Below are 22,132 nucleotides of genomic sequence, written 5' to 3' on the forward strand. Positions count from 1 at the left end.
CCGCTGTCCGCAGCTCCCCTCCCCCTCCTGGGCTCCGCAGGGCCTTCCCAGAGCCCTTCCCCTTGCACATGTGGGTCAGTTGCACTGACCCACGGAGGGTCAGTGTTTTCAGTCCCTGATTTCCACGGAGGGAAACCAAGGCTCCAAAGGGTGAAGGGGGGACTCTGAGGACCCTTGAGTGCAACCCGTCTGTGGCCCCAGTGGGCAAACTGAGGCTGGGGAGAGAAGTGTGTGCAGCCCCTCGTCCGCGCACCAGCCTGTGCGGCTCGGGTTGCGCCCAGGGTCCCAGCGTCCGGGCACACCTGCAGTGGGGGATGTCGGGGGGGGGACCCCACGTTTCTCCAGCCGTTTTCAAGACCCCCATGCAGGGAAGAAGTGCGGCCCACAGACGCCAGCCTCTCCTTCATGTGAAATCTCTGCCTTTTTCATATCTAATGAACACGTTTCAGACACGGCGAGCATCTCCAGACGTGGCAAAGTTTGTTTTGACTGGAGTGGCTCGTCTCCTGGAGGCGGCCTCTTTAATCAGCTTCCGCTTTGAGGTCCCACGTCCTCCTCTGATATCCACCCAGTTTGAAATCCGGGAGTTCTAGGCAAAGACGGTGCTGGGGCGCTGGCGCTGGGAAGGTCGGGGTTTGCTAGGCTCGTGTTTCATATGCCAGCCCCGTCCCCTGCTGCGGGGAGCGATGGGGGGGGGGGGCGGCCGGGAACTGGCAGGTCCAAGGAGAAGGAGAAGGGGCCTGTTCAGTCTGAGACCCTACGGACTCTGTGCGGCTGCTTGGCCGGGGCCCCTGGGGCAGGACTATGGCCCGAGCTGGGTGAGGCCTTCAGGGGGCTCCTCCTCTTGTCAACTTCTCCCACTCTTCCCCAGAATCGCGGCTCCCCTGGGGTTTGCGGCTACATCCTCGGGGCCCTGCTGCAAGCTTGGAACTTCTTTGAAGTGGCTCATTTTATCTTGAAAACTCGTGCAAGTTGTGCGTGGTGCTTCGTAATGTTTGAGAATCTGTTGTTGGGCTGGAAAACGGGTTTTACAGACTGAGTCCAAGGAACAGCAGGCAAAACACCATCACCCCAATTTCAAGGCTTGCAGATGGGGTCCGGGGACCTGGAGAATCTGCCTAGGGGTGGGGACACGAGGACCCAGTACCCGGCAGGGATAGGCCAGTGAACGCTCAGTGAACACTTTGTACGTTCATTTTTTCCCCAGGTGTCTGAGCATCTGAAAGCAGGTCGGGGGCTGGGGGAGGCTGTGCTCAGCTCCGCAGACTGTGACAGGCGTCAGCATCTCCCGGGAGCTCGCGAGAGAAGCAGAGTCTGAGTGCCAGCCCTGGAGATGCTGAGCCTACAGGTCTGGGGTTGGGCCAGCTTCCAGATTATCAACAGTCTCCCCCAGGGGATTCAGCCGCTGCTCCTGGTCAGCCCAGCCGTTCTCTGTGTCCTTCTGGACACTTCCGGGGGCTGGCAACTCACTCCTTCCTGATGGACCCTCTCCTGGGAGGGCCGAGCGCAGCATCAAGTCTCAAGTCAACATTGGATGCAGAAGGACAGGTGGACAGCTGGACAGACTGATGGGTGCAGAGATAAGCAAACAATAGGTGGGTGATGAGGGGTGGGTGGGTGGATGGACGGACCGACGGATGGATGGACAGACAGGTGGGTAGAGAGATTGATGGACAGGTGATGGAAGGGTAGGTGGATGGCCGCCTGCAGCCCTGACATCTTGGGAGGAGGTCCTTATCACCTTTGGGGGTTTGCCTTCCCCTTGCTCTGTGGAAACGGGGGTAAAAGCAGAAAGAGCTATGGAGAGGTTGAAGATTGGGGGGAGCGTGGAGGAGAAGGGGTCGTAGTACTCTCTTTCCCTACATGCAGGCCTGAGGAAGGATCTGGAGCCCCAGCAGAGGAAGAAAGTGGTGACTGAAGAGAGGGACAAACCGAACGCCCAGGCCTCACCGAGCAGCTGGCTCTCCCTGGCCGGGGTGGGGCAGGGGAGGGGAGTGGGGGGGCAGCTGAACCTCTCTGGAACACAGAGAGCCCCGGAGGCAAGGGGACCAGCAGGTGCAAAGACACGGAGGCGAACTGAAGAACAGGAGGGGTTGGGCCAGGGTAGCTGTGTGTGGGACTCAAGCAGGGACCTGACATTGGCTGTTTTCTCTAAAGTGGGCCTGGGCTCTCCGCAGGCCATCTGTCCCCGAGTTCCTCCTCGAGAAGCCCACGTGGGTCTCAGATGAGCAGAGGACGAGTCTGAGGGTGGTGAGAGGCGTCAGGGTCAGGCTGTGCTCCTGGTCCCCAGGGGCTGGGCCGGGGGTAGGAATGCACGGTAGCCAGTGGGGGACACTGCTGTCCCTCGCTGGGGATGGGACCTCTGACCTCCATTCACAGCATCCTGGGTTCCAAAATCACAGACACTGTGGTCCAGAGCCGCTGACTGAGAGCTGTTTGGATCCCATGCTGTGGTTTCCGAGTAACAAGTCATTCATTTCGTACTTGCCCATTCATTTCGCTCCCTTGTGACCAGAATATACAAGGGGCTGCTACTTGAAGGTGCAGTTTGTTTACAAAACCCCCCAAGGATTCATATGTTCACTGACAGCTCTTTCTGCTGAACAGCAGTTAGCCTGCAGATAGGATGACACATCTTTCCAACATGTATTTAAGTGATGGCTGCTGTCCTTATCGGGGATTATTACCACCCAAGGGTGGTTGGTGTCCACATAGAGCAACAATCAGGGAGTCCCTCTGGGGTGGTACATTAAGTAGATGGTGCCTTAGGCTGCAAGAAAATGGTATTAGCAGTGATACGATGCAGACAGATTCATAGCTCAGTGAGGAGGTGCTTAGAAGGTGCCCCCTGTGACCTCATCCTGGGCAGGGCACTGGGACCCTTTGGGAAACAAGGCCCTGCCCCAGGGAGCTCAAGCCCAGAGCAGGACTTCCCTCCTCTACAAGTTCACCGTAACTACTCCTCACCTGTCTCTAATGAGATGAGACACACAGGAAGATAATAAAATTTTCAAAAAGCTAAACTTTTCAGTGGCAAGGACTGTCCCTAAGTTTGAGCTTACGAGTTTTTCCACTTATTCTGGTGTTCCGCTGTCTTCTCTTTTTAAAATAATAGTGACACCATCAAATGGTAGTTGGGGCTTTGTGTTTTATAAAACACCCTTACCTAGCAGAACCAAAGTTGTCCCGAGACTTCTTTGGCCCACAGATTTTTGAAGCCTGGACCCCTGCTTTGGGGTGTTTGTTCTCCCCTAGGGTCCCGTGAGTTCCATGGTGCAGGGCTTCCCTCCTTCCTAGGTCAGAAGCCATGTCTCGGGCCCAGCCTCTGCCGAGCTGGACTCCGGCTCCTGACTTTAGCTGGACCAACAGCTGCCACCATCACATTTGTGTGGGATCCGCAGGCCTGTGAAAATGCTCTGTGTAGCAGCCTTCAAGGTCTGATCTCAAAGTATCCAGAACAATCGTCCTCCAATCAGACCACAGATCTGGTTACAAACCAGACTCTGAGCCCCTCCTCAGCCCGGCCAAAGCAGCCCCTCTGCTGCAGTGTACATGCCTCTGGGGACAGCGAGCTCTCCCCCTCTCAGGAAATCCTCTTCTCTCTGTACGGTTCCAGATCACCGCAGGCGTGCCCCTCTGCTTTTTAACTGAGATGTGACATCCATACATGTCCCGTTCTTGATAAAAATGCGATCGGGTAGTGTGTGCTCTTCTGGGCCTGGCTTTCACTCAGACTCCTGTCTGTGACTTCGATCCCGTTGGGGACGTGTACCTGAGGTTCGTTCTTGTTTGTTGCTGCGTACTATTCCATTGTGTGAGTAGGCCACGCTATCAATTTATCCATTCTTCTGTTGATTGGCGTTTGTTTCCAGTTTCTGGCTATTAGGAGTAAAGCCACTTTGCACATTCTTGGTCATGTCTCTTGATGGACAGAAGCACGCGTTTTTCTTGGCCATTTTCCTGGGTGCAGACTTGCCAGGTTATGGTGTTGGTGGTATTTTCAGCTGTAATAGATGCTGGGATAGATGGTTCTCCAAGGTAGGGGTACCATTTTTTGTCCCTGTCAGCAACACACGAGGGGTCCAGTTTCTCCACACATCACTAAGTTGATTTATAGCAGACTTTTTAACTTTAACTATTCAGGTGGGCGGTGGTAACTGATGAGGCTTTTAATTTGCATTGCCCTGATGACTTACGAGAAGAAGGTCGTTTCATGTGCTTCCCAGCCACTTGGGGTATCCTCTTTTGTGAAGTGCCCTGTTAAGTCTCCTGCAAATTTGAGGGTGGTGGTTTGTCTTTTACTTAGTGATTTATAAAAGTTTTAAAATATATTCTGCATACGGGGTCACTGTTGGGTATATGTATCCTGTTTTTGCCCAGCCTGTGGCTTGCTTCTCAATTCTCTGAACAGTCTTGCAGGGGAACTGAAGTTCCTAATTTTAATGAAGTCCCCATTTATCAGTCTTTTCGTTTATGGTCACTATCTTTTCTGTCCTTGGTTTGATATAAGAAGTCTTGGCCAACCCCAATCTGGACCGGCCGATCGGTGGCAGCCAAGAGCTCGCTCTCTAGAGCCCAGAAATCTGGGTTTGAACCTCAGTCCTGCCGCTTTCCTGAGCCTCCATTTCCCCATCTGTAAAGTGGGTGTGCCTCACTGCAGGAACAAGAACGTGTGAACACGTGTGATGCTCTCTGGTCGGCGTTAACGGGTTGGTTTTTCCCCCACTGTGGAGAGCCTTATCGGGGCTCTTCCAGGAGTTAAGCACTCGCCCGAAAGGACAGTTGACCAATCGTGTCCCAGAGCCGGATCCCACATCCCAGTCCCCTGGACGCTTGGCAGAAACACCTAACCCCAGCTGCCCAGCCCCCAGACTGAGTGTCAGGTCTCCAGGGGCTTTTGTGCCCTACCCAGCATGGAAGCCAGTCTGGCCCAGCCCGCTCATCTGACTGAGGCGGGGCCAGGAGGAGAGGGAGCCCGAAGCCCAGTCTCCCCAACGCCCAAGCCTCCCCCGCCCCTCCCATCTTTCTCTGCACAGAGCGGAAGCGCCCACCCACTCCCTTCCTGTATTTCAGTGGGGACACCTTACTACATGTCACCGGAGAGGATCCACGAGAACGGCTACAACTTCAAGTCTGACATCTGGTCTCTGGGCTGCCTACTGTATGAGGTGAGTGTCTCTGAGCTTTCGGTGGGGTGTGCGTGGCAGGGGCCTGGCCGGGGCAGGGCTCACCCCACCAGCTCCAGGTGGGACCGCAGGGCTGGGTGACATCCATCCTCCTCTGGCATGGGGTCCATCTGGGTCCTAGCCTTCACCCCACTCGGCCCAACATCTGCCTGATTAATGTCAGGCTGGAGGAGCTTGTTAGAGGCATGGCTGGTGACAGACGGGGGCCCGTATCACCCTTGGGCAGCTGCAGTGAGAAACAGGGTCCCATGTCTGCCTGGGTGACAGAGGGGGCACAGGCTGCCCCAGTTCCCCTAGTAACCAGGATGCACTCATCCACTGTCGGTCATTCACCCGTGCATCAGGCCTCACACAGGGCCCTGGGGACAGAAGGGGTCAGCTCTGGCCTGTGCTTCCAACACGCTCCTCACAGAGGGCGTCCACGCTCTCCCAGGCTCAGCAACACGGGCCTCACTAAAGACCACTGTCCCCTCCCCTGAGCCGTGAAATGGAGCCACCGCATGGCCATTTCCAGATCTGGCGGCCATTCTGGATGGAGGCACGGGAATATTTCTGAGTCTTGGCAGGCTCAGACAGGAGATGACATGAATACGTTGTGACCAGCCACCCCAGAGGTCTGGGAGCACAGGCCATCCCGAAGCCACGATGGTGTTGCAAGCCCCCAGGGGAGGGAGGGAGGCCTGAGCCCTGCAGTACCTCCGAGCTGGCGGCCACCGCCTCCAGCATCCTGGGCTGGACCATGTAGGGCTGGGCAGCTCTGGGATTCTGTCTACTTGCTGAGCCCGCCTCCCCATCTGTAAAATGGGCCTAGTCCCCACCCTGCACCGCCCCGGTCCGGATAAATGAAAAAACAGACTGGAAAGGCTTTGAAAAATCCTCCAAGGAGCACGGTTGGCTTTCAAAATTGGAACCTTGATAGTTTGTCTGCTTTCCCCAGAGCGAATTTGAGCATGTGTGGGGTCTGGCTGGGAGTGAATAAGCTAAAGAGGCTTGTTATCAAGCTGACGTGGCCCGTGACTGCCAGGCCAGTGACACTCAAGATAGTGCCGAAGGGACGCTCGGGGGTGTTTGGGGGTCACAGAGACTGGCTTTTTTGCTTCCTTGGGACTGTGGACTCTGGGCCTGGAGCACGTGGTGCTCAGGTATAAGCTGAAGGAATACGTTGTCCACTGCTGGTACGCGTAGGGCGTGTGGTGGCTCCCGTGGCCGGAGTCTTTGGCAGTCGGCCCACCTGTCCCTGCGTTACTGAGTGAGACTCTGAGGTCGGAACAGGTCCTTTCCCAAGGTTTAAAGTTCATGATGTCTCTGTTGTAAGAGCTGACGTTTCATTTTAAAGAACTGGCCCAGTGGTTACAGAGGAAGCAGGGGGCGTCTGTGCCTGGGACCCCCTGCCCCTGGAGGTCAGCAGCGTGTCATTGTGACCCACACTGTCATCTTGAAGTGACTTGGTCCCTGACAGAGATGGGGCACAAACCTGCTTTCTAGGACCCGGCAGGGCATCTGCTGTGGGAGGAATTCTTTGAATGGCCCCCGAACAGGAGCAGCCAGGCTGAGGTGGTGCCCGGCTGGTTGGAGCGTGCGGGGTGGTTCCTGGCCCTCGGGTGGAGGAGGGCTGAGTTGCGTTTTCTTCCCCCATCTCGGTCTCTGTGCACAGTCCGGCTGGTGCGGGGCTCGGGGGTCTGGAGCGGCTGTGGGCAGGCGGTGAGCTAGGGAAGGACCGCGGGTGCGGGAAGCAATCAGGAGGGAAATCAGCATCTTTGGCAACAAGAGAAAAGAGATGAAAGTCAGCACAGTCGTCAGCAAGGATGGCAGGAAAGAAAGGCGTGCAGCCGGTGTCCCACATGCCTGCACGTCCCTAATAGCCCCAGAGGGCCGGTTTGATTTGCTTTTGCTGAGGAGGAATTAAAACCCGGTAAGCAAACCTTCAGCGTCACACAGAACCTCTGGTCCTAGGGTCTGTCACCCAAGATGAATCACGAGTTCCGGGTCTGTCCAGCCGTCTCTCCAAGTCCAGGTGAACACCGTGGCCACCGGGCCTGCGAAGGCCAGTGACAAGGCCAAGCCCAGGTCATAGGCCAGCCCAGCCCTCCGCAGGCTCCGTGCGCCAGCATCAGCAGCCCTGCCCCTCTGCCCAGCCTGGGGTCTGAGGAGCGGCTTCCATCCCCCGCCGCCTGGGCATCGTCCACGGCGTCAGTCCGCAGGGTTAGGTCCTGCTGCTCGGGGACTCCCAGGACCAAGCAGATGCCCTCGGTGTGGCAGGGCTCCAGGGTGTGCGAGTGTGAATCCCAGTGTGCGCGTGCGTGTGCGCGTGCGCGTGCAGGCCCCTAACTCGCGGCGGTAATTCAGGTGAGCGCGTGCGGGGCCCTGGCGTGGGCCACTTGGGTCGGAGGGACCTGAGTTCAAAGCTCTGCTCTTCTCGCTTCCTAGAGGCCCTGGGGGGGCCAGTCAGCATCTCGCTCCGGGAGCTTCCCTGGCCGCAGTGCACACGAAGGGAGGCTGGCTCAGAGGAGGCCCCCAGCAGTGGCAGGCGGGGGTCCATGACTCAGCCTCGCTGACCCCGCACCAGCCACATGGCCGGCACCTGCCCCCTGCCTCCGGCGGCGAGGACCCCGCACCCGGCCACCTTCCCCTTTCTGCTCTGGCCAGCGGGAACCTGAAGTGCAGCTTGGCCTCTGTGCCCGTGGAGGACTCGGCTCTGTCCTCCAGGCTTCACGGATCTTGTCCCCGGGCCAGGGGTGGGTTGGTTCCTCTCATTTTTCCGTTCTGGGTTTGGGATTTCCGGAAGCTGCTTCCTGCTTTGGGGAACCCTGAGGGTCTCTGAACATAAACAGACACTCGGGCGAGGCTGTGACGGGCAGCGGTGGCCTTCTCCCGGCGGCCAGGGGACGGCAGCTGACTGCCCGTGCTCGTGCCAAGCCTTTGGCCCAGAGCTGCTCGCTCCCCACCCAGGCCCCGCCTGAGCCTGGGGTCCCGGGAGGCCGTCCTCGGCGTCTCGTCTCCTCTGCCGCCCCTGAACAACGTCTGACCAGGCTCCCCAGCTTCAGGCCCTGGGCCAGCCGAGCTCATTAATTTGTTGGCAGCGTGTGGGACCCTGCGGCTCGCAACCGGGGAGGGACGTCTGGGCAGTGGGAAGTCAGGGAAATCCGTCAAATCCTTCGGGCCTGGTCGTCCTCAGGGGCACTGGGCCCGGATCTCCACCCGAGGGCCCGGGGCCTCCCACGGAAGAGGGTTTGCGAGGGCCGGGAGGATGTCAGGCCCCAGGGGCTCTGCTGCGGGCTGTCACCCCTCTCCCCACTCCCAAGCCCTGCGGGGAGCGGATGTTTCCCCGGCAGACAGGGAGGGAGATGCATCTGGGCCCCGGGCTCGGTAATTGGGAGAAAGCCTCCCGCAGACACGGCTGGCGCTCCCGCTCCCCAGCCTGTGGCGTGTTCCAGGAGCGCCGGCCTGCAGAGCCGTGGCGGGGACGCTCCGCCCGCACACCCCCTCCGGGCCCCGTCTGCAGAGTGAGCGTGGCCCAGGGGGAGGCCACCTGAGCCAGGGTGACCTGAAGGGACAGAGCGCAGCCCTGGCCTTCCCCGACCCTGGCCTTCCCCGGCCCTGGCCTTCCCCGACCCCGGCCTGGGCCGGACGTCTCCGGAGCCTCCTGTTTTGGTTTTCTCCGGCTGCTGTAACAGATTACCACCAAGCTGATGGCTTCATACAACTTATAAAATTACTCATTTGCCGTTCTGAGGGCCAGAAGTCCAAAAGCCACTTCAGAGGACAAAAGGCGAGGTACTGGCGGGGCCAGTTCCTTCCACAGATTCTACGGAGAATCCGCTTCCTTGTCTCTTCCGTGGAAAATGGAGAGATTACCTGCACTCCTTGGATCGTGACCCCCTCCTTGTCCCCGTCTGGCAACTCACCTTCTCGTCCTCCCCCTTACGAGGACACTTGTGATGACATGTAAGACTCGCCTGGAGCACCCACATCCTTCCCACCTGGGGTCCTTGAAGGGATCTCATCTGCTGAATCCCTTTTGCCATCAAAGGTAACAGGTTCACAGCGTCCGGGATGAAGATGCAGACGCCCCTGCGGGCCTTTGTGTAGCCCACTGTACCCCTGTCGCCTGGGCAGCCAGGTGTTTGCTGAGGACCCCCTGAGCTCCCCTGAAGGTTCTGATGTTGACCCCAGGCTGGTGAGGAGCTGTCACGGAGCATTTCGGCTGGCTCGTCCTCCCCCTGCATGGGGGCCTGCTGGGACCCATCTCAAAGAGGTCAGCCTGAAAAAGGAACAGGCCGACGGCTCAGCAGCGGGGAGCGGCACTGCCCTAGACTTTGGGGTGAATCACAAGAGTCCCACGAGGCCATAAGGGAGGAAACGGGCTTAGGGAGAGGCACCCCAGGGTCACACAGTCAGGAAGTGGCCAAGATGAGCACTGGTCCCCAGGCCGCCTGTCAGAGCCCACCCTGTGGACAGGAGCCAGGCCCTGGCCAGACGCAGGGCTGGACGCACGGGCCTTCCCGAGCCGGCTCTAGGCCCCTTCTCCCCAGCGGGTCCACTCAGCGGGGGTAGGCATGACTGCATGGAGAAGGGGCCTGTGGGCCTTGGCCCAGAGCCCCTGTGAGAGGAAGGCCAGGCTGTGAGGAGCCCCAGGTGACCGCAGCACCCCCCCTCAGTGGCAGGAGCCCCCAGCAGAGATGCCGGAGCTCCGGCACCCCAGGGCTTTGTTTTCCTTCCCCAGCACGCCCCGTGGAGGCGCTGGCCCACAGGACGGGCTCCACAGCGCACACGTACACACGAGCTCAGCTCCGGGCACCGAGCTGACGGAATTGGCTGGGCCAGTGCCGGCCCCAGGACCCTCGGCAGGGGACCTTCTCACGGCAGCCTCAGCTGACTGAGAGCTGGCAAGAAAGCTGCGGGGGAGCCAGACTGAGGGCCAGCTGCCCCTGGGACAGAGCCCTGTTTGGAATTCTGGCTGGACCCAGAGAAGAGTCTGGGTGTCCTTTGGCTCGCGAGGGACCAGGGCTGTGGACCACGGGGTGATCGGCGTCTGTCGTTCCTGGATGTGCTTGGGAGATACTAGGTGACAAGATGGGTGTCCTGACAGGGCGGGAGTCCAAGGCCTGTCATCTCTGAAGTCAGAGTCCCCTTCTCCCTCTGACATCTCAGATCACACACCAGTGTGTCTGAGCCCCGCTGGCGGGGGGCGAGCGGCCACAGTCTCCCACGTGCCTGGCTATGTGTCATCCCGATCACGCCAGAGAGGACAAGTTGCGCATCTGAGGAGCAGCACTGAGAGCCACAGCTCTTGGTGTTCTGACACGGCCACCAGGATCGGCCCGAAAGGCGGGTCCACCGCCACGTCCACCAGGCAGCGAGGGGGTGGGGGTGGGGGTCTCCTGGTCACCCGTGCCAGGATCTCCTCATTTCGGATAATTGTTCTAATCCCAGCACCTCGAGCAGTCCCAGAGGTTCCTTCACAGCCCGGCGCCCTGATCCGGGTAGAAGGCGCGTAGCCGGCAGCGGGCGCGACGCTGCTGTCCCTAGACGCTGCCTTTGTGGATGGAGAAGCCGCTGTCTCAGCCTCCCGCGGTGGAGCCCTCTTCTGACCCCGTTGAGGACGGTGTGGGAGCGTCCCGCAAGGGAGGAGGAACGCTCTGAAGGGGCTTGCGTCCCCCCTAATTTCCGGGGCCCTTTGGGGATCCTCACCAGCAAGGTCTGTGCACATCCCAGCGGCTTGTTGAGAGCATTAGCCAGTCTCCCTCCCGGGTCCCACACACGGGAAACCAGGGCCTGTGTTAGGGCACCAGCGTTTTTAAATGTTCTTTCTACTCTGAACAGAAACACTTTCCAGGAAAATCCATCTTAATCATGCAGCCCCGACTCGGAGGGCACCCAGCTCACCCCGAGTGACCGCCCTCGAGCCTCAGCTGCTCTCTATCGTGGCAACAGATGTCCTTTTGAAACTGCCCAATTAGCCCTTCGCACCGAGGCTCTCATTTCAGCTGCTGGAACCGCATCACCCGAGCCGGTGCCATTCTGCACACTCGGCAGTAGGCCGGGCTCCCCGTCAGGCTGGCGGGGCCCGCAGTGGGCAGGGCCGCCACATGCCCTTCCCGGCCCAGGGGTCCCTCGCTGCAGCTTACCTGCAAGGGGGTGTTCCACAGCCCTCCTCCAGGGCCTCGGAGCCCCTGGTCATGGGCGGAGAGGTGAGGCTGGCCCCGAACGCCCCCGAAATCACTCGGCATGGCCCTGGCACCTGGGCCCACAGGTGCTTCCCCACAGGTGCGGACCCCTGGGCCTGGGTCAGAGGCAACCACAAAGTCCCCAGGCTGCACTGGGCTGCCTCCTCAGAGGCCTTTTGTAAACCCAAGAACATCGCCTGGGCTCGGAAGCCCGCTGGGCCCTCCTGAAGGAGGCCAGACCTGCCCGTGGGGGTGAGCAGAGGATGGGGTCAGACTGGGACACTAAAGCTCGGTGGGCACCTGCACACCCAACACCCACGGCCTTCTCCCCGCCCTGCGCTAGGGCTCGCTGGCCGGCCCTCGGGGCCTGAGGCCAAGTGAGGATCCCTCAGGGGGCGGGGGAGCCCCTGGCCGAGGAGTCTGCACAGAGTGGCCTTGGCAGCCCGGCTCCCCAGCGGACAGGCAGGCACAAAGACCCGACGGCACTTCATTAGCAGGAGGCGTTGGGCGTCTTCTGGCGGCAGGCAGCAGTGAGCCAGAGTGACGAGAAGCACTTGAATCCCATTACGGGTTCATCACCGGGGGGGGGGGGGGGCACTGTGCCTGGCGCAGCTGCCCTGAGCTCCCGCGAACCCCGAGTAGTGCCGTGAGGGACAGGGTGGGGAATCCGGACACCCTCCTGAAAGGGGAAGACTGGTACTCCCCGACTGGGGGAGACCCCGCTGGGCCACTGTCACAGTCCTCTCGCTTCCCAGTGCCCCAGGGTGGAGCCGGTGTCCCCGGCCTCATCAGGCTGGGGACACCCATGCCGGCCGAGCCTGCCCGGAGCCCTGCAGGTAGAGTCTTTCCCATTTTGTGGACTAAGAAACAGGAGGCCAGACACCCAGCAAGAGTGAGAGCTGGGACTCAGTCAGGCTGCGGCCAGCTGCAGAGCCAGGCGCTTGCTGCCCCTCCACCCCGGAGCTTCTGCGAGGCATGGGGTCCCAGACCCCCGCATCCGGGGCTGCCGGCTTCTGCAGAGAGCACCAGCCACTGCCCCGAACTCCAGGCCCTCAGGCTAGTGAAAACACCAGAATGAAAACCAAAAATGAAAGGCCTCACCTCCCCCCGCCCCCAAAATGCTAGTCCTTGGGTAATTTCCTCAGTGCGTTACTTAGACATCCCATGGGTGTCTTCAGAATGGAACAATGCACCAGAGCGAGCCTGCTGGGCGCAGGCACGAATCCCAGTGAGCAGGGCCTGTTTCCCCATCTGCCGTGTGCACGCGACCAGAATCGGTCCTGGAGAGCTGCGGCGTGAGGCGGGTCGTGTGACAGCACACGGCTGGTCCTCCGTATTCAGCTCCCCCTTCCCTGTTGCCTTTAAAGTTTTACCACTGAAGCCTCGTGCCACTGAACTTGCTTGCATGATAAGGTTCAGTTCAGTTGAAACTGCTGCTGTGTTGCATCCCAGCTCCCTCAGGGTTTTTAAGAGATCCTTCTGGACAGTCCCCACCAGGACCAGAGGAGGACAGCACCCCAATCTGGAGGGGTCCCTTTTGCCCCTGGACCTCAAGGCTGCAAACTCACTTTTCTTATCCCCCCTTTCCCCCGCAGATGGCAGCTCTCCAGAGCCCCTTCTATGGAGATAAAATGAACCTCTTCTCCCTCTGCCAGAAGATCGAGCAGTGTGACTACCCGCCTCTCCCTGGAGAACATTACTCGGAGAAGGTGAGTTTGCCGCCGCCAGGCCCGGGAAGCTTTACGGCTAGCAGTGGCTTGAGAGGAGAGCCATTTCCAAAATGCCGTGGCTGTGGGTGTGAACTTGGGTTCTCTTAACTGGGTGAAAGGGAAGATTTCTGGGAAAGTGACGCAGGGGCGGGGGGGTATGGGGGAAAAGTAGATTAATTTTACTAAAGAGGTTTCACGGACACCAGTGTGGGCCCCCACAGCAGTACGTGGCCCAGAAGCCAGCAGGAGCTGGCCGGGGAGGCCCCGTTGGCACACTTCTGCCCATTTGGCTCCCAAGCCGGTGCTGGAGTACGAGGCTGGCCGCCGCAGGTCCCAGAGGCAGGCTCTGTGCCGTGTGGGACAACAGGAACCAGACGCGGAGGCGGGAGGTGGCAGGACCCCGGGTGCCCCATCCTCCGCGCTGGCTGCCACTCCGTTCCCATGACAGGAAACCACGGCAAACAGCCTGGTCTCCCTGGGCTCTTATTTGCAGTGTTTTACTCTGGGTGTGAGGGCTCTGGACACAGACAGTTCTGGCATTGGGTCCGTGCCAGGTCCCAGCTGCGTGTGCGTATCTCCTCCCTCAGTGCCATCTTCTGGAAAGCAGGGCTACTGTTTCACCCCTGTAAATAGGATGTGCAGATGAAACAACAGGTTTACAACACAGCGTGGCTAAGGGTGTGGCCCCTCTTCCCTGTTCCTGGGCGAGTCGTTGAACTCTTCGGAGCCTCGGTCTCCTCGTCTGTAACACGGGGATAATCCTAGAGGGGTTACACCGGGCTCACACTGACCCCAGTGCCACCCAAAGGAGCCACCAGCTGTAACAAAGGGCCAGGCTCTGGGTAAATGCTGTGCCAACTCTCCATGCTCCTTCTGTCGAGGGCCGCACTAGTGGGTGTGGGGCAGACTCCGGGACCTCCCTGGGCCCACCCTGCGGACCACAGGCTGTTGTGGCAGGACAGCAGCTCACATTTATGACTTACCGTGGGGTCCTTCCCCACCTCCTGTTTTACCGAGGAAACTGAGACACGGATAGATTAACGTAACTTGCCCAAGGTCACGTAACTCACAAGTGGCGAAGGCGGGATTGGAACCCAGAGATCCTGCACGCGGCCACTGTGCAGTCCTGTTTCTTGATGCCACGCTTCTTCGGGAGCCAGTGGTCCCGCTGGGCTAAGGTGCCACCCGTGCAGCTTGCTGCCGTCCCAATCCTGGAGGTTCGGAAGGCTCTGGAAGGAGCAGCCCTCGTGCACCAGGGGCTTGGGCTGCAGGGACCAGGTGTCCCAGCGGGCCCTCAGGCTGTGTCCAGGCAGGCCAACCAAAAGGGTCATCAGCGACCCCTCTTGGCAGCCTCCACACTTAACACCACGCTCACTGGCATCTCAGACTCCCGGAGGACGAGGGTCAGGGTCGGGAGGACGCACTCCTGGAGAGTCGTCTGGTGCCCTTTCTGTTGTGGCTCTAGCCTCAGCGGCTTGACAGAGTTCTTCTGCGTCTCCCTGAAGGAAGTACTTCAGTCCTGGACTGAGAGTTGGCAGGACAGGTCCAGTTAAGAGATTTCCTAACCAAGTTCATAGTTGCATTTGGTTTTTCTTTTCTCACCTTTTAAAATTTGAAAATCTGTGTTATTTAGAAGCAACTTAGACTTGGACCTTGGAGCACATCAGAACTTCTCTGTGGCCCTTTCCCACCTATAAATGGGAACCATAATCTCTGCCTTGTAGACAGAAGTTGAAATGAAATAAAACCGCATAAAGTCCTCTGCCCCCTTCTCCCAAGTCAGTCACTCCAACTCTGTGGCCTCGCACATCCCAGAGCATCCGGCTTTCACCAGCTCCGTTCAGCATTTCTAGGCCGGGTGTTAGGAAGTGAGAGGGGCTTCTCTGCACTGGAGTTGCTCAGCTCACCTCACTTTTGAAGTTCACGCGTCACCTCTTCGGGGTATAAGACACGTTATTGTTGTTTCTCGGGCTTTCAAACAGGCTCTCACTGCCAACTGCGTAGTCTCCTCGCTGCGTAATTGGGAGTCACAATGACTTTACCTTCCTCCGTTTTCCTTGGGTACATGAACTTGTCCGGGGCCACTACTGCGGCCTTCCCCTGAATATTGTGAGATTCCGCAAGATTCCTAAATGGACTGTCTGGTCACACGCAACCTCCCACTCCAGGAGTGCTCAGGCCGCCCAAGGGCGCAGCCGCAACTTTCGGGCCAGGGGTTTCCCGGTGTTCATGAAGCAGCAGAACCCCAAAAAGGCGGCACATGAGTTGCAGAGAAGCTCACAGTGCCTGACCCTGGGAAAGCTCGTTTGCAGCCTGAAACACCTCGGGTGTGAAACATGGGAGCGCGTCCAGTAGCCCCAGGGCTCCCGCCTGACCCCTCCAGCCTCCGCAGACTCCCTGAGCACAGCCACCAAGTCCACAGGAGTCCTCTTATTCAGGACCAGCCCAGCCCTCTCTCTGCGGCAGCCCCCCAACCCCCCAACCCCGCAGGGCCAGCCGGGCCCCTCTAGCACCAGGTATTTAAATGAAAAAATTGCAGTGAGCCCAGTGATGCAAGTTAAGATGTAGGCTTTTTAAGGTCATTATTTTAATTACCATTAAAATAATTGGCACTCTGGCTATCAGAAGAACCGGGGCGATCAGAGGCTCAAGGCGCCCCTCCCCCACCCCGAGGCAGGCGCAGCCTTCAGTGTCTGTATAATTAAAAGCTCCGTCTTTCATGAGCACAATAAAGAGGCCAGGGGGTGGGCAGACTGCAGCCCTGCTGCATGTTAATGCATTTATTATGATCAATAAGCCCTTGCCTTGAGTTCTGTCCTCTGGTTTGGGTGTCGGCATGACTGACAGCAGACACACACACACACACACACACACACACACAGAGCAGTGTGGGCAGTTGGAAGTTCACAATTGTTTGGACAGAGCCACTCACAGGGTCTCCAAGTGTGGCCTTGGGGCCAGACAGGTCTAGCACTGGCACTGGCTCCCCTCGGTGGCCGTGGTGGGCCCCCGTCTTCGCTCACCCATGTGCCAGGCGTCCCCTCCGGTAGGAGGGCAGAGCCTCCCGAGGGATAACATGTTATCCTCTCCCTTGCAGTTACGGGAACTGGTCAGCATGTGTATCTACCCGGACCCCAACCAGAGACCCGACATCGGCTACGTGCACCAGGTGGCCAAGCAGATGCACGTGTGGACCTCCAGCACCTGAACGCGGATGCAGCGCGCCGGCTCAGAGCCGCTCCACTCTGCCTCACCTGAGTCTCCTCTCCGAAGTGGCCGCCTGGTAGCCTAGATCAACTAAGACCAGAGGGTTCGCCGGGTTCCCCAGAGCGGGCCGGGCTTCACAGCAGATGCTGAGTGCAGAGCAGCTGGGGCAGGGGCACTGGTCACAGGGTCACTGGTGGTCACATTCGAAAGTCCTTTCTTTAAACTGTGGACAATCTCAGCCGGCTTGTTACCAAGGGTGGGTGGTTCGGCGAGCCCCTGGCGCAGCCCTCGCATCTGGATTGTAATGTGAATGTTTAGGATGATTCCTTCAGTGACCCGTCAAGGTCAAGGTTTGTAAGACCGGGAGAATTGCAGGAGACTGTGTGATTTGTAGTGAGCCTTTCAAAATGGTTAGTAGCAAGTTCAGTTTAGCTCTTAGAATCTTTTCAAAAAAAAATCAAGCTGTGTGCTTGCTCTGTTGTAAAAGGATAAAATGGAAATAATTTTTTAAAGTAGAGTGGAGATTTTCCAAATATTTTTTATCTACATTTATAACTTGATCAATGACAATGAGGAGAGCCCAGCATCTGGCACAGAGTCTCAGAAGGCACCTGGTCTCTCGAGAGCCACGACTGTGTTCTGTGCGGCCTGGCCCAGCTCTCCTCTCCTGATCACCGGCTCCGCCCCGGGCACCTCGGGCACTCCCGCCATCGCCTGCTGGAAGGCCGGCAGTTCATTTAACAGTGTTAAGGGTCTGTTCTCCTCTGTGGGAAGCTCGGGATACAAAAAATAGAAATCTAAACCATGCCCTCAGGCTGTTCTCTGTACAAGTTCTGGTTCTGCAACTGCCTACCATGACCCTGGGCACCTCTCTTAGCCTCTCTGAGCCTTAGTTTCCTCATCTGTAAAATGGGACTAATAGTGTCTACCTTCAGCCTTGCTGTCAGAATTGGAAATAAAATAGGCAAGTTACCTAGCATTTTGTAGATGATCCCAAAAATGGTAGCCACTCACCTGCCCCTTCGCAAAACTGAAGTCCATGGACCATGTAAGTCAAGAATTAACGTACAACTAACTGTATGATGCGTAGGAAACCAGAACTATGTTCATTTATTTCTTGTTCCCAAATAGGATTAACTGTGAAGACTAATTTATAAATGTGAACTTAGGGAAAACTCAAGCTCTGAAGGAAATAGTTTGAATTTTGCTTTCTACTCAAGTTAATCCTCATATGGTCTAAGTTGTCACCCATCAACCTGGTGACAGTTCAGCCTCCAGATAGAGACGTGCCCGCCCACTCAGCGTCCTGGTCAGGTGCTCTCACTGCAGCCGACTTGCTGACCAGGGGCCCAGGCCTCCCTGGGGGTAAAGGACTTGGGCTGGGCCACGGCTCTGTTCCCACGTGTGAACTCTGTTCTACTGTAACCCTGCCGGGTTTGGGACATTTTCTTCAGATGCAACCTTTGCTTTGTACTTGTTTTCCATGTTTGAAATAAAATGGGGTAAGTGGGGTCACTTCTGCGAGTGAGTACGATTCACGGGTAACTTAAAAACAGCCTCATGTTACAGCACAATTTCCCCAGATGCCTTTCAAAACAATTTCTCAGGCCCCAGACATTCTGAGTAATCTTGGAATTTTTTTAAGCTCCCCAGATAATTTTGATCATCATCAGCCAAGACACTGCTCTAAATAATTCCACTGTTCCCCCTACCCTACTCCCTGCAGTTTTAACAAAGGAGGCTGCCCCACAAATGGGCTTGCTCTGGAAGACCATGGTGCTGGGACTCTCCCATGTACCCCAGCCACGCTCTCTCTGGGGGAGAGTCAAGGCCCGATCTCCTGCCTAGCACTTGCCACTAGAAGTTTTTGATTCCACATAGAGTTTTTTGCACATATTCTGCTTATGGCTCTCAGAGCCTCTACTGTGTCACCCGTGGCAGAATCAGACGCGGATGACTTGCTTTCTGTACACCATGCTCCATTCAACACCATGAGAGCAACTTTGCCCACCAAGACCCTCTGGAGGCATGAAATTTCAACCATTCACCAGGCCCAAGGGCCTGTGAGATGATGGTACCCTAATTATTACAAACAGCAAGCCGCAGAGCATTCCGCGGACTTCTGTGAAAGTGGCTGACGAGCAGTGGACCCAGTTTTATGCAGCTAATGGCGAAGCCAACTGTCCACCTACCTGCTTTTTCTTGGTACTTAGAACTGATGTCTCTACTTTTTTCCTACTTGGCTGCTAATTTAAAAGGCTGTGCTGCCCTCACTCTAAATAAAGCAAAACAAAACAAGAAAACCTGGGACCACCCCGAACAAAGAGAAGTTTGCACAAGGATGGGCAGAAAGGTTCCTGTGACTTCCACGACAGAGGAGGCCTCACCTGCTTTTGGGAGGAGGGTCTTGTTGCTCTTAGACCTGTGTGAACGCAGACGGGCACTGGGGGAGGCAGGTTGATGAGCTTTAGTGACTAAAAAACCACGCAACCTCCAGACCTCAGCCATTCCATCCGGTTTTCATTTTTATTGGGTCTCGTTCAGCAGACACTGCGCCAAATGAAGGTCTTACGGGGGAGCCTCCACTGCCCCTCCCCCCCCATAGAGCACAGATCAGCCCATCAGGGTGATTCCTGTGCTGCTCAAAGCCCAGGTTCTCCCTGGACACCATTCAGGAAGTGTCCATTGTTTGAACTGTCTCTTCCAGCACCTCGATTTCCAGGCTGGTGACTTTTTCGGTGAGGACCGCGGTCGTCCCTTTCTCACACCTGTACCGGCCGAACCTGGTGGGAGAGAATCAAAAGCAGAGTCAGGATCCCCTCAAGGAGCCCAACAGAGGCCTGGAGAGAGGGACAAGTACTCAGGCACAGCAGCAGCAGGACTGGACTCAGAGCCTGGCCTCCTGCTTCCCAGCTCTGGAACCCCAGGCGGAGGGGTCCTCCACTGCCCCAAGGCTCACTCTCCCCGGTGCTCAAGGGCTACAAAATAGGGATGCCAGTAGATGTGTGCCCCAAAAGCGCTCAGAGAGAGCACCTGGCACTTAGTGGGCCCTCACATTTCCCTCTCCACCTCACCGTCCTCAAAAGATGCTGGAAAGCACCTGGCCATTTGCCTTTGAGCTTCAACTCCCCCAAAGCACCCTTCAGTATCAGCAGGAAGCGGGCCCTTCTGTTAGGCTGTCATCACCCTTCTCTTGTGTAGAAACAAGGATGACCTAATTGTTACCTTAAACACTAAAAACATGTGGAAGCGAGAACAGTATAAAAATGACCCGCAGGCAGACGCAGACTCTGGACTTGTCCCTCTAGACCACACTCCTGAGCCTCGAGAAGGGTTAGCTGTTCCCTGTGGCAGCGCGGTGGGTCACCACCACATCATGCCCCACGCCTTCTCTCGGGGTGACTCGACAGCGGTTTCTCCGAGCACAGTCAGTCTGTAAGAGCCACATCTGAGCTGCTAATTCTCACATTGGGGCCAGGAATTACAGTATCGTCAAACAGCAGTACAAATCCAACTGTTCCTCTGGTCTTTCCCCAGCTGGGACATTATTTCTGTCAATCTGGCGCGGACTAACAGAAGGCTGCTGGCTATGCCGTGACCACGTGCTCCTTGAAAACCATCCCCTCAGATGGGCACTGGTGCTCAAACTGGGAGCAGGAAGCAGGAAGAAGCGGATGTCAGAGCTCTGCAGAAACCCAGGAGCTCGTGCAGCAGGCGGCTGGCCTCATTTCTGCCTGGACCTCGGGCTCCACCACACTCTCTTCCAAGGATCAGACGGCAGCACCTTTTCGGAGATGTGCCTCCACCCCTCCCCTGCTGGCGTGAAGATGCAGCTCCCCCGAATGGACCCCCGGCTGCCTGTGGTCTTGGAGCAAGAGCCCCTTGTGGCTCCTGTGTGCCTGACTCCTCTGAACCACCATGTCCACGGGAGGCTCCGACACACGAGAGCCTCCTCACCACCCCGGGGCACGGGTGCCTGGCATCGGCAGGCAGGCAGGGCCTCCCCAAGCAGGGCTGCAGCGGGCTGGCAGCAAAGCAGCCAAGAGGAAGTTACAGGGCTGGGTCCACAACTGCCCGGCCGAATCTCTGCCCTAACCCCTGACTGCCCACTCTGCGAAAGGAACTCCGCTATCCCAGGCGGCGCCCACCAGTCAGCCACTGGTAGGAAAGAGGGCGGCGGGATTCCGGAGTGCGGCGCGGCCGTGGGGCCCAGGCCCTGAGCAGCAAGTGGCTCTGTCCAGAGGGCAGGGGGCGCACAGCTGCCACGGGGTGAGCCCCTCCGTACCAGCTCAATGAATCTTTACAACTCGCCAAGGGGGTCATTTTGTGTCTGTTTTTGTCGGTTTACTCACACGTTGTGAGTGCCAATGTCCTGAAGAATTAAGATGCGCCACTGCTGAGCACAGGTTCCTTGTCCTACACAAATACTCCTTTCAGAGGCTCAAACGTGGCTTCCAGATTCCTCACCCAGGACGCTGTTCTGTCTGGATGGAGCGGAACCATGTCGCCCTGCCTGAACTCTCAGTTCCTGCAGCATCTTGCATATAATGGGGGACCCAAACCGTCAGGGAGCTTGGCAGAGCCTGCTCCCCAAGCACAGCCCCAGGCCTGGAAGGTGGTTTCCTTTCCAGCTCAAAGGCCAGGTCCTCCACGGGCCATTCACCTAGCTAGCTCCGTCATTTCCAAGACTAGGAGACTGACGGGCCCCAAGTCACCGTGCCGGGCAATGACCTCTTCCCAGCCCAAGCCAGAACGCAATTTGCTACTGAGCTACCGCAGCCTACTGCGAGCACACGGAGTTCCCACAATGCTGAGTGCGGTGCTGGTTCTCAATGTTCTGCTCTTTCCTTGGAACTACTCCCGACTTGGAATTCGTGTATACACAGTGAGAGTTAAGGCAACGTGCCTGCTACGCTCTGGCCTTGCTACGGGGCTGCCAGGAAGTGGTCAAATCTGTGAAGCCCACAGTGCTCAGGAACCCCATCTTGAGCTGTCAGGACCGCGGAAGAGGTCAGGAACCAGAGGATGGCCAAACAGCTGGACAATAATGCGAGACTGCAGATGAGACCAGTCACGAGGGCTAGAAACCTTCCAGTTCTAGTCAGCAAACCGGCTGGAACCCTGTCCCCCACTCTGAGCCTGGGCCGAGCCGCTGAGATACAGGCCTGCTGTTCTGTCCCCGGGGGGACCGGCTTGGCTCCCTGGGGAGCAGGAGGCACTGAGGAGCTCCCCAGGCTAACTTGCAAGACTCCTAACCCATGGTTTATAACTGTTTACGACTCCTCCGCCACTCTGAGAAAAGCTGTGGGCTGGTTTCCCTGAAAAGTGCTTCTCGTGGAATTTCATACAGGAACTCAGGGGATCCCTTTAAGAACTAGAGAAAGAACAGCAGGTGACTCGAACCTCTCCAGGCAAACCCCCAGGCTAGGACTCTCTACTGGGCCCTGCTCTACCTCTCCCACCAACATTTTACAAGTTAAACCACCCTTCTATACCTGCCAGCTACCCAAATCATAAAGCAAATAAGGACTCAAAGGTCTGTGTGGCAAGCTGGCTCGGGGACACTGGAGTTACTAATCAAGAAAACTCTAAGTGCCATGGAGAGACCACAAGTAGTCGCAGGAGTCGGGGGACACGGGCCACTTACCTGGTCCCCTTCTTGTTGGGCACTGAGTACGGGCGCAGGAAGTCCAGCTTGCTCTTGCTGATAACGCAGAGATCAATGTTACTTCCAGACCCCAAGTCGTTGAAGATGCCCGCTGCAATGGCCTCGCTCACCAGCTTCTTGGCGTCCTCCTCCTGAGCAAGAGAATGGCACCGATCATGGATGGCCACAGTCGCTGTAAGAGCTGCTCCAACATCC

At 57.6% G+C, this 22,132-nt stretch overlaps 2 protein-coding genes across 4 annotated transcripts in view; one reads left to right on the forward strand and one right to left on the reverse strand.

The window, feature by feature from the left end:
- The window catches only part of NEK6 (NIMA related kinase 6), an 81,367-nt gene extending 63,583 nt beyond the window's left edge, over positions 1-17,784 (forward strand). For all 3 annotated transcript variants that reach the window (XM_045082375.1, XM_045082376.1, XM_045082374.1), the window contains exons 8-10: positions 5,074-5,168; positions 12,949-13,062; positions 16,160-17,784. In XM_045082375.1, the coding sequence (XP_044938310.1) occupies positions 5,074-5,168; positions 12,949-13,062; positions 16,160-16,270 (320 nt within the window). In that variant the 3' untranslated portion in view covers positions 16,271-17,784. The remainder of the gene's footprint in view (positions 1-5,073; positions 5,169-12,948; positions 13,063-16,159) is intronic.
- Positions 17,785-18,772: 988 nt separating this feature from the next.
- Positions 18,773-22,132, reverse strand: part of PSMB7 (proteasome 20S subunit beta 7) — a 64,453-nt gene continuing 61,093 nt past the window's right edge. Inside the window, exons 7-8 of the mRNA XM_004757345.3 lie at positions 21,917-22,068; positions 18,773-19,052 (exon numbers count right to left, since the gene is read on the reverse strand). Coding sequence (XP_004757402.1) covers positions 18,941-19,052; positions 21,917-22,068 — 264 coding nt within the window. The 3' untranslated portion in view covers positions 18,773-18,940. The remainder of the gene's footprint in view (positions 19,053-21,916; positions 22,069-22,132) is intronic.

This window comes from Mustela putorius, unplaced genomic scaffold, assembly GCF_011764305.1.
Source record: "Mustela putorius furo isolate JIRA1106 unplaced genomic scaffold, ASM1176430v1.1 tig00000596_pilon_pilon_pilon, whole genome shotgun sequence".
In the NCBI taxonomy this organism is placed as follows: domain Eukaryota; kingdom Metazoa; phylum Chordata; class Mammalia; order Carnivora; family Mustelidae; genus Mustela; species Mustela putorius.